The 11710-nt window shown below is 41.7% G+C and overlaps 1 protein-coding gene across 1 annotated transcript; it reads right to left on the bottom strand.

Moving 5' to 3' along the window:
- Positions 1-5550: 5550 nt before the first annotated feature.
- Positions 5551-11518, bottom strand: LOC139561705 (E3 ubiquitin-protein ligase TRIM21-like). Its single transcript, XM_071378959.1, has 8 exons — positions 11245-11518; positions 10611-10841; positions 10296-10436; positions 9992-10087; positions 8847-9080; positions 8351-8498; positions 6631-6657; positions 5551-6491 (listed from the first exon to the last, which is right to left on the bottom strand). Exons 1-8 carry the CDS (start codon positions 11452-11454, stop codon positions 5953-5955), a joined length of 1626 nt encoding a protein of 541 aa, XP_071235060.1. The 5' UTR covers positions 11455-11518; the 3' UTR covers positions 5551-5952.
- Positions 11519-11710: the final 192 nt, after the last annotated feature.

Genomic DNA, 11710 nt, shown 5'->3' with positions numbered 1-11710 from the left:
GGATTTTCAGTCTCAAATGGTTGTGATCTTTGAAATGCTTTGGGGGCGAAGAAACAACAAAGCCCCATTCATTGAAGGAAAGCAACGTGGGCAGAGGTGCAAAATAAGAGCTAAGACACTAATAATTCTGTAACCTCTACATACGTGTGTTCTCTGAGTGTCACTGAAATGTTGATACCCCATGTCATGGGTGCACAATCTCTAGCTTAGGCTGTACAGTCCAAGATGTATGTTGAATACGCATAATAGGCTTCATAGTGAGCTGATTTCCCACAGTCAAAGTCCTGCAATAAGAGCTAAGACGCTAATATTTGTGTAAACTCTACATAGTTGTGTTCTGTGAGTGTCAGTGAGTTGGCTGATACTCCATTTCATGGGTGCACGGTCCATAGGTTAGGATGTACAGTATAATGCAATTCTAAATGCTATTACACTCACAGTTTGAAATGAACAAATTCTTGCAATTTGTTTAATTTATATAACACCCCGATCTTGGTAATCATTATCTAGTTCAAATATGGCACGATTCCACTATATGTATCCGTTTGAATTACTTTCCATGGGGGACTTTAATTTTGAAAGCGAACCACAAATTCCAATATTGTGGCTAGTCCTTGTTGTATCTAGCTTCACACAGGTGTGCACAGCAGAGATGTTGACAAATGTCCAACACATGGCACAGTTGTTAATTTGGCACTGTTGATCAGCACACATTTGGATTAAAATGTCAAGTAGACAGGAGAAGGAGCGTAGCGGAATGTGTTATGTATGTTCAAATCTGGTGAGCTTGTCTAATGATAGAGTAGCAACCCGTATCATCGGCATATTCAACAGCGTTTAAGAAATATATTACCTTCAACACTGTTATCTTGTGATCAAGCCATCAATGTTTTGTGATTATTGGTGTTGTAAAAATGTTAGCTAACGTGTTAGCAATTAGCATGTTTAACATTTCAGTGGAAATACTACCACCAGCAGATTTTTGATAAGCGGTATAGCAAATAAAATATGTCCTGTATTATTGGCCACCTAACTGTTTTGTTCAATTACAAGATTTATCCGTTTTATTTTGATCAGAAAATATTGACCAACCTAGTATCCGAAGTGTTTACTAGATAGTTGACTAGTTGGCTAGCCTTCCAAAAAATGACTTGTGTGAAATCCGCTAGCTGCATTTCGGAGGTAAAAAGTTTGATTTTAAATGATGTGTGGTCTGTCGCACAGTCAATTTTTTTAATATACAGCGTGTCCCACAAAATGTATAACTTTTTTGAAAACTCTCAAAACCTAACTTACATAAATTGCAATGAAAATCGGTGGTCAGCTAGCTAGAAGGGTGTCTATAGTCGCAAAACTTACCGTTTAAATGTTGAGCTCGAGGTGATAAACTGCCTCTGCGGAAGAACCGGCACCCAAACTTGTATCGACCGGAAACATGACCTTGAAGTCCAGCAGATCTACAATTGCCTCTAACCTCTAGAAAGTTAGGGGTTGTCCGATGTTGGAGGAAAATGAGCTAGCAAGAATGCATTTGCACACTGCAGTCAGTCCACAACAGAACGATGCGCTTTGTTTATTTGTAACGTTAGCTAGTGTGAACGCTGCGTGTAACACATCCGGTGTCAGGATAAATAAAAAGCAAGGTCTGCTAACTTTCTTTAATTATGTTTAATTACCGCAAACAATGAATGGCAAATGCAATTTTCGTATAAACGGGTTCGCTGTATCACCGCGCAGGATGAACAGGGAACTGGCAAGAAGTACGTAAACACCTGTTCTTATACCGTGATAACGTAGTTTCAACGCGTCTGTTAGCCTATCACAGTAGAGGCTGGGCTTGGTTTAGACTTTGCCCCCCTTTGCTGGCCCTTTGTCCAAGCCCCTTGGCGCGTTCCTTTGTCCACATCTGGTTGCTGGGTAGATTAGCTCCGTCTTGGGTCTGTCGATTCTACACTAAAACAGTTCCTAATATGGTATTGTCCAGTATTCTAAACTCTTGGTTGGTCTAGAGAGATGCACCCCTCCCCTCTCCAGACCGTCCACAGCTTTTATGGCCTGTGTTGGTTCAGTCATTACACCTACACACACACCCCCCTCTGTATAGTTTGTGTATGTGTGTAACAAAACAATATTCCTCTTCAACCAATATGCTAACAGGCTATTATGCATAAACATAAATCCTAACACTAGCAATTTGTTTTCTCAGCAGTTTGAGATGTGTCATACCGTAGCTTGGACTATGGAGTAGCGAGCTAGATAGTGTTGCAAAATACCATTGTATGCATTGTAAGGTGACAATTTGCCCAAAGTTTGATGTTGGTTTTGAACTGATTTACATTAGCTAGCTAGCAATGTTTTGTGGGAAAATGTAGGGCTGGCATTTGGAATTGAGCTAGCTATCAATAGCTTGCTTCTGTGTTGAGGTCAGCTGTTGTTGTCTGGCTATAGCAAATGGCTGAAGTAATTTGTGTAAAAACCATCCATAATCAAATATAGCTACCTTTGTTTTCCTGTTCGTTAGCTAGAGGTGTGGTTAAAGTTAAGGTTATTGAACCCCCAAATACCAAGATTGGAGGACCTTCCACTGGCGACGAAGTGTTTACTCTGGTTGTTTTGAGTTTTGTATATCAAGAACGCTGTTGATGCCTGATATTAATAAACCAGTTTAACCCTTCACTTGGACTGGTGCTGTGTGATTGTATATATAAACCCTGTCTTACAAAGATCTTGGTGCCGAAACCGACACAATAGCTATAGTGATGTATTCATGACTTTATATGAGTATAGCTTCAGCAGTGCAGTGTATGACCTAATTTGCCCCAAAAGTGCTTTGAGTTAACAGCAATTGATGTGTGACTTCAGAGATGGCCAGTGTAACTATTTTGGGTTGGTGTTAAATTGTTTGTTGACTTGCTCCTGTGTGAATAAGAGGCATGTCAGCAAACATCTACAGTACACAGGCCTACACAGAGGGTTCAGGATGTATACACTTATGCTTTGTAATGCCAGTAAGAGTTTTAATTTCATACAAAAAGTAGTCACTCATTGGTTATATATATGCAATTGATTCAAATATTTTCATCAATGTGTAACAAAGTAAAAAGAAAGACAAAATACGTATCTGATTGAATTGACAATTTGCTAACACCATACTAACCCTAACCCAACCTAGGGCTGTTGCGGTGACCATATTACCGCAACACCGGCGGTCACAAGTCATGAAGGCAGTCAATTTCCATGTGACCGTTTAGTCACGTTAATTAGGCTTCTCCAAGTTCTGATGCTTTCTGCTGGTAATTGGTAGCCTACCAAACTTGCCAGTTGCCTGATACTCAGCACTCTATTATCCATCTAATCAATCTGACATCAATGCAAATGTAATCGAATCTAATCACACACTTCATGCAAGTCCATGAGCTCATGTTGCACAACATTTCTATAGGCTATGCAATTGCGCAAGAAAAGAGTGATGGGCTCTATAAAAAAGAGGAGGATTACATCAGCTTTCTATAGGCTAGGCCTACTATATTTATTTCTCAACTTTCTGTTACAGTTTCTGTTTTATTTTGAGTGTGTTTCCTTGGGTTACTGCTGGAGGGCACCCTTACCTTGTTTCTAGTTTCCAGCTTACCCTGATTGTTTCTTATTGGCTTCACCTGTGTTTGATTGCCCCCTCTGTTCACCTGGTTGCCTGGCTATTTAGGTTCCTCTGTTCACCTGGTTGCCTGGCTATTTAGGTTCCTCTGTTCACCTGGTTGCCTGGCTATTTAGGTTCCTCTGTTCACCTGGTTGCCTGGCTATTTAGGTTCCTCTGTTCACCTGGTTGCCTGGCTATTTAGGTTCCTCTGTTGGCCTGGATCCTTGCTTAGCTCTTATGTTTAGTGCACTCTTGTGTGGTTGCCTTGTTTCTGTTTTTAGACTTTTAGACTTTTAGACTTTTAGTAAAGATCTGGATTTACCCTTACCTCTGCTTGCTGTGTTTCTCTGCGACGGGGTTCGAGTTCGTACAATCATCATTGTAACACCTTCCTAATATTAAGCACGTTGCTTATATTTATAACAGGAGTATAGCCTACCTGACTGGAATGAAAATGAACCATGTCAAAAGCATCCTCCAGTTGCTCTTTAAGTGCATAGATGACATGTTTTCACCCTGTCCCTGTTGTAATACAGGTGCATGATAGTGGTGCGTTCTCAATCAAAACTAATGTCATACAAGTATTATTTAGTATATGTAAAGATTAAATCAAGAATAGTCTGATGGGTGACAATATTAGCCTATTATATATTATCACTTGAGAATGATGCCCAGCATAAGAAACAATTACTTTTTTTGCGACTTTTTCTAATCATAGTCGCACACCTCATGTAGCCTAGCCCATAGCTCTATTTAAAGTTGCCAAATAACTTCTTAAAACTAAGTACATTAATCCGCTTTACACGGGGTGTAAAGCCTAACTGACAAACATTAGCAGCGTGTGAGTTTACAGTTTGGGTAAGATCATTTTCACCAGAAAAATGCACCTTTATAATAAAAGCATTACAAGCATAATTGCATTTGCGGTCACATTTGATAAGTGTTTTCCGCTAATTATAGCCTACTACCATGTGCGCATTGCTGCGCTTATAATGTGAATAAATAGCCTAATAGCCTAACATTTTAAGCTATATGTTCTGATCTGTTGGGTCAGTCATATTGCGTAAAAAAGGTTTTTTGATGCTAGTGGTTGTATTAATTTGGGATCTATCACATCCCACAACTGGCCCAGACTATGTTTGGAATATTTATTTATCGCACAGAACAGAATAGGTTGACTTTTGCACTATGGGGGATAGTAGATTGACATAGGCTAGTGCTTTTGCTGTTCGTTAGGCCTACTCATCTTGTTGGCTGACGAAAAGTAAATGTGAACAGTTCTTCCAATAACTTAAATATGAACCTCGGAATTGGATAAGGACACGTGCAGTTGTGGCCCCGAAGTGTCGGTCTTCACTTGTAGCCTGTGAGAAAGACCCGATCAAGTGATGGAGAGCCATGTTAGTGAGAGGTGATTCAGAGCGAGCAGCACTCGCAAAAGGCATGACATTTTTTAGGGTGCATTACGGCCACACAAAGGGAATGCTGTAAAAATCGAGACATCAAGTGCTTGTCATATTGTGAATGAGTGACTGATGTCGTGTGTACAGCCTGCACCAAAAAACTAAGCAGAGCTCATGCCTTTCAAGCAACTTTTTTCAAATCATTAGAGTCACATCATGCAGCCTTACAATGTATTAGACATCTAAACATATAGCCCAATGTTTGTAGAACAATTAAAGTTACATGAATAACTCTTAAGCATATAGAAATACCTATTTCTTTGTTAACCACTAAACCTAAAATAGCCACATGTGCGCACTTCCTCAAATCTATTGGAGAAAATATCCTTTCTATTTTATTCAGCTTTGTTCAATTTTATTCTTCATACAATAATGCAACGAAATTCTAAGCAAATCTTGTCTGCTAAATGAACTAGTGTAGCCCACAGCCATTTGGCATCGCCAGATCAGGACCTAAAATAAGGACATCTCAAAGTATGCTACTCTGTTCTTCTGAAATAGACTACATTTTCTTAATATCATGCTTCTTTAGACCTGTCTAAAATAAATAATGGATTTATTGTGAATTTGTAGGCTATATTACATGGACTTATTAGACTTTTTCAAATGTTAACGTTCCAAAGGTCTGCACCAATGGCTTGTATGTGTGGAAGCCAGGAAATGCTAAATGTGTTTATGTTAATTAACAGTGAACTACCTTGACACCGACAGTTATTTGCTTGACAATCATCGGCTGACAACATTTTGTGACCGCCACAGCCCTAACCCGACCCTAACTCTAGCTGTAGCCCTAATCCTAATCCTAACCTGAAGTGAATGTCTTTCACCTATAAGGCTGAGCAATGCGTGACATCACCCTGTTTTGGTGATGACCAGTGGGTCTGAGTTCTCCTCCCCATTCAGAAGATGTGGGCTGAGATATGGATATATTTCCCCAATAAAGGAATACCCAGTGAAAGAATGTATGTGAGCCTTAGCCTCCACATTATAAAAAGACACCAACCCCTCCTCATAATCCACAAACACCCCCACCTTCTGGGGCTTTTCTCTCAGTGACAACAGAAAAGGCGGGTCCCCCAAGGCTCCGTATTTGGCACCATTATAATTCACTATAGCCCAGTAACCGTTAGTAGGATTCACAGAGAGCTTCCCCTTCCTGTTGGCATCTCCTCTTGCTATTCCCAGATCCCAACCCGTCTTGTTCCCGACATCCACCTCCCAGTATGATCTCCCAGAGGTTAGCTTGTTGTGTCCTAGGACGCTGCCGAAGTGATCGAAGCGATGCGGACAGTCAGGGAGGTCCTGTATCTTCCCTCCATCTCTCACTTCTTTCCCGTCCTCAGATAGAATCAACTGTGTGTTTGCTGTGTCCGGGTCCAATGTCACATCAACTGAATAACATCATATGTGGTTGTTATTGATATGAATGAGGTTAACATGTGGCCTACTTCAAAATGAATGTGGTTGAGATGTACTCTAAAATATTTGTATACTAATGTAGTTTTACACTGAAATAAAAAAAATATACACCTGCAAACTTCAGGATCCTCTCAAGTTCTGTGGAAGAAATCACATATTTGGGCTGTCAGGGTACTTGCAACATATCAAGCTAAACAGAAAAACACTGGAAAGTAGTCCTATACTATTTACAGTTGAAGTCGGAAGTTTACATTCACTTATGTTGGAGTCATTAAAACTTGTTTTTCAACCACTCCACAAATTTCTTGTTAATTAACAAACTATAGTTTTGGCAAGTCGGTTAGGACATCTACTCTGTACATGACATAAGTAATTTTGCCAACAATTGATTACAGACAGATTATTTCACTTGTAATTCACTGTATCACAATTCCAGTGGTTCAGAAGTGTACACTAAGTTGAATGTGCCTTTAAACAGCTTGGAAAATTCCATAAAATTATGTCATGGCTTTAGAATCTTCTGATAGGCTGATTGACATCATTTGAATCAATTGGAGGTGTACCTGTGGATGTATTTCAAGGCCTTCCTTCAAACTCAGTGCCTCTTTGCTTGACATCATTTGAACATCCAAAGAAATCAGCCAAGACCTCATAAAAAAATTGTAGACCACCACAAGTCTGGTTCATTCTTGAGAGCAATTTCCAAACGCCTGAAGGAACCACGTTCATCTGCACAAACAATAGTACGCAAGTATAAACACCATGGACCCAAGCAGTCGTCCTACCGCTCAGGAAGGAGACGCGTTCTGGAGACGCGTTCTGTCTCCTAGAGATGAATGTACTTCAGAGCAAAGGACCTTGTGAAGATGCTGGAGGAAACAGGTACAAAAGTATCTATATCCACAGTAAAACTGTGGTCCTATATCGCCTCTGCTCCAAAACCGCCATAAAAAAGCCAGACTATGGTTTGCAACTGCACATGGGGACAAAGATCATACTTTTTGGAGAAATGTCCTCTGGTCTGATGAAACAGAAATAGAACGGTTTGGCCATAATGACCATCGTTATGTTTGGAGGAAAAAGGGGGAGGCTTGCAAGCCGAAGAACACCATCCCAACCGTGAAGCACAGGGGTGGCAGCACCATGTTGTGGGGGTGCTTTGCTGCAGGAGGTACTGGTGCACTTCACAAAATAGATGGCATCATGAGGTAGAACAATTATGTGGATATGTTGAAGCAACATCTCAAGACATCAATCAGGAAGTTAAAGCTTGGTCGCAAATGGGTCTTCCAAATGGACAATGACCCCAAGCATACTTCCAAAGTTGTGGCAAAATGGCTTAAGGACAACAAAGTCAAGTTATTGGAGGGGCCATCACAAAGCCCTGATCTCAATCCTATAGAAAATTTGTGGGCAGAACTGAAAAAGCGTGTGCGGGCAAGGAGGCCTACAAACCTGACTCAGTTATACCAGCTCTGTCAGGAGGAATGGGAAGCTTGTGGAAGGCTACCTGAAACATTTGACCCAAGTTAAACAATTTAAAGGCAATGCTACCAAGTACTAATTGAGTGTATGTAAACTTCTGACCCACTGGGAATGTGATGAAAGAAATAAAAGCTGAAATAATCATTCTCTCTACTATTATTCTGACATTTCACATTCTTAAAATAAAGTGGTGATCCTAGCTGACCTAAGACAGGAGATTTTTACTGGGATTAAATGTCAGGAATTGTGAAAAACTGAGTTTAAATGTACTTGGCTAAGGTGTATGTAAACTTCCGACTCCAACTGTATTATTTTTAGTACGGTTTATATTGTCTCAATCTTTTACCAACTGAGGAGAGCTTCTCCAGCTCGTGCTTGATTCTCTCCGTCATGGTCGACCAGCTGCTTCTCATGGTGCCAAAGGAGAGTGTAGTATCAATGGAGGCCTCAGTCCAGTCTCTGCCATCACACAGCCCCGACAGGGATGGGAAAGTCTGGTGGCGAGACAGATGGAGGGACAAGGGAAAGAAAGAGAGGGAGACAGAGGAATCAATAGAGAGAAAGAGAGACACATTAACAGAGATAGATGACAAAGTTCATTGAACACTTGTTTTTCATTACACTGTATCATTATTATGAAATTCAATTTCAACCATTTTTAGACAGACAATAGACACTCCAGTCTAGTACACTCCATGTACTGTATTTCACACAATACTGGTACACAAACACATGCATCAACTAACATCGGAACAGCTTGCAGAATGTTCAGAGTGTGGTGCCAGTGGAGATCATGTGTGGATCATATATTAAAAGGGTTATGTCAAAGTAAAATTACTCACCTGCAGGAAGAGAATGTGATCCTTGAGGTCAGCAACATCCTCCAATTCACCAATGGTTTCTTTCAGTTCTCTGATCTCTCTCTTCAGCTCCTGGGTGAGTTCTCCTGCCTCTCTCTCCACCTCCTGCTGCCTCTCCTCCATGGGCCTGAGAGCATCTAGATGGGTCTCCTCTACAGCTGCTATCACTGCTTTGAACACAGAGTCAATCTCCCTCCTCTCCCTGTCCATGTGGGCCTAGAGGATGGATGGTGGACAACAACTCAGTATTAACTCAATGTCTCTCTCCCTCCTGTGTTTTTGTCTTTGTCTGCCTCACTTTTCACTTTACCTTTCTCTCTGTGCTTGTCTCACTGTCTGTGTTTCATGTCTCTCTTTCGCCCTGTCTATGTGCAACAGGTCTCTCTTTCTCCCTGTCTATGTGCAACAGGTCTCTCTTTCTCCCTCTCTATGTGCAACAGGTCTCTCTTCCTCCCTGTCTATGTGCAACAGGTCTCTCTTTCTCCCTCTCTATGTGCAACAGGTCTCTCTTTCTCCCTGTCTATGTGCAACAGGTCTCTCTTTCTCCCTATTTATGTGCAACAGGTCTCTCTTTCTCCCTGTTTATGTGCAACAGGTCTCTCTTTCTCCCTGTCTATGTGCAACAGGTCTCTCTTTCTCCCTGTCTATGTGCAACAGGTCTCTCTTTCTCCCTGTCTATGTGCAACAGGTCTCTCTTTCTCCCTGTCTATGTGCAACAGGTCTCTCTTTCTCCCTGTCTATGTGCAACAGGTCTCTCTTTCTTCCTGTCTATGTGAAACAGGTCTCTCTTTCTCCCTGTCCCTGTCTATGTGCAACAGGTCTCTCTTTCTCCCTGTCCCTGTCTATGTGCAACAGGTCTCTCTTTCTCCCTGTCCCTCTCTATGTGAAACAGGTCTCTCTTTCTCCCTGTCCCTGTCTATGTGCAACAGGTCTCTCTTTCTCCCTGTCTATGTGCAAAAGGTCTCTCTTTTTCCCTGTCTATGTGCAACAGGTCTCTCTTTCTCCCTGTCTATGTGCAACAGGTCTCTCCGCCTGTCTCATGGTTAAATATGTCACTGTTACAGTCCTCCATCTCTGTGTTTGCAAGTAAACAGGTAGTACCTCACTCTGACTTAACCAGGCCTCACCTTGCACTGCTCCACAGACACCCTGATCTCCTCCACCTTTCTCTCCCTCTCCAGGATTCTCTCCTGCATATCAGCCTTGGTGCTCCCCAGGTTACCCTAGGACATACAAACATGTACACACACACACACAATGAAACTATCTCATAGTTTTGTGGTAGGTTATTTTATGTTTTCATCACTCAATACACACTCTCATTCAGACACACTCAATACTACACACTTTTTAAACACAACGAAACATCTACAGAATTTATTGAACCAGTTGAATATATGACAGCATGAAAACCCATTGAAAATATGACACCTTCTTCCTGTCCCACTCCATTTCCACGGAGATGACCTCGTGACCCTCCTCCACGCAGAGGGCACAGACACAGCGCCCCTCTGCCCTGCTGTACAGCTCCAGGGGACGACCGTGGGTCAGACACGCCCTCCCATCCAGGTCCTTCACAGGGGCCACCAGCCTGTTTATTCATTTTAAACAGTACACTATATTATCCATCTAAGTGTGTGTTTTCTGATGAAGTTTTTTTCTATGCAATTTTCTGTATTTCTACAGTTTTATTGTGAACTGTTAGCAAGAATCAATAAAGTTAAAGTAAATCAAGCCATTCAGGACATCCACAGGGGCCACCAACCTGTGGCCCTTCAGCCTGCCTGCTGAGGTGTGGGGGCCCAGGTGAGTCTCGCAGTATGAGGCCAGACACACCAGACAGGACTTTTGGGCATTGAGCTTCCTCTCAATGCAGACGTCACAGGCCACCTCACCTGGAGCTCCAGAATACTCCCCTGGCTTCCTCTCCTGGGCCTTCTTCAACTCCTGAATGAGAGTACTGAGGATGATGTTCACCTGTGGATGATATTGTGCTTTGTTTATCAATTTGATGCTCTTACTGTTTATTATCTATCCCGTTGCCTAGTCACTTTATCCCTACCTATATGTAACTATCTACCTCGTACCCCTGCACATCGACTCGGTACTGGTACCAAGTGCATATAGCTAAGTTATCATTACTTATTGTGTATTTATTCCTTGTGTAATATTTGTTCTACTATTTCTAAATTTGTTCTCTCTGCATTGTTGAGAAGGGCCTATAAGTAAGCATTTCCCTGTTAGTATACAGCTCGGTTAGTCTACAAATCATTTGATTTGATTTTAGTACAATACATCCCCCCCAAACAACAGGTTGATGTAGAGGGGAAAATGGCTGAGACAGGAAGTGTTATATTGATTTTATCTGGCATTAATTCACCTGTGGGTTCCTCCTTAGATGCTCCTTGCAGACGGGGCATATGAGGTCATTGAAGTGGAGGTTGCATTCCAGGCAGGTCTGGCAGAAGGTGTGGCCACAGGGGGTGGTGACCGGGTCCTTAAACAGGCCCCGACAGATGGAACAGTTGAGGTGCTGCTCAATCAGGACAGGGGTGTTGATGGAGATGGAGACTGCAGATGAGAAGGCCATGTCTGATATGGGATGTTACAGATGTCAGATTAATTATTCATTGTTCATTAAACAGACAGTCTGCAGTTGCAACATCATTTTAAATGCCTCATGAGCTTAGTTAAACTGTAGTACTCCATCAGAACCCAAAATATAAGATTGTTTTACTCCAATGTTTGGAAACAAACACTATGTATCCTCAAAACATGGTTAAAACTTTCATCTTGATATAATGGATGGTCAGCCCTTGCATCCATAGGTCTGTCTATGAATTTAG

The sequence above is a fragment of the Salvelinus alpinus genome, chromosome 31 (assembly GCF_045679555.1).
Source record: "Salvelinus alpinus chromosome 31, SLU_Salpinus.1, whole genome shotgun sequence".
Classification (NCBI taxonomy): Eukaryota; Metazoa; Chordata; class Actinopteri; order Salmoniformes; family Salmonidae; genus Salvelinus; species Salvelinus alpinus.
This window is presented reverse-complemented; position numbering and strand designations above follow the sequence as displayed.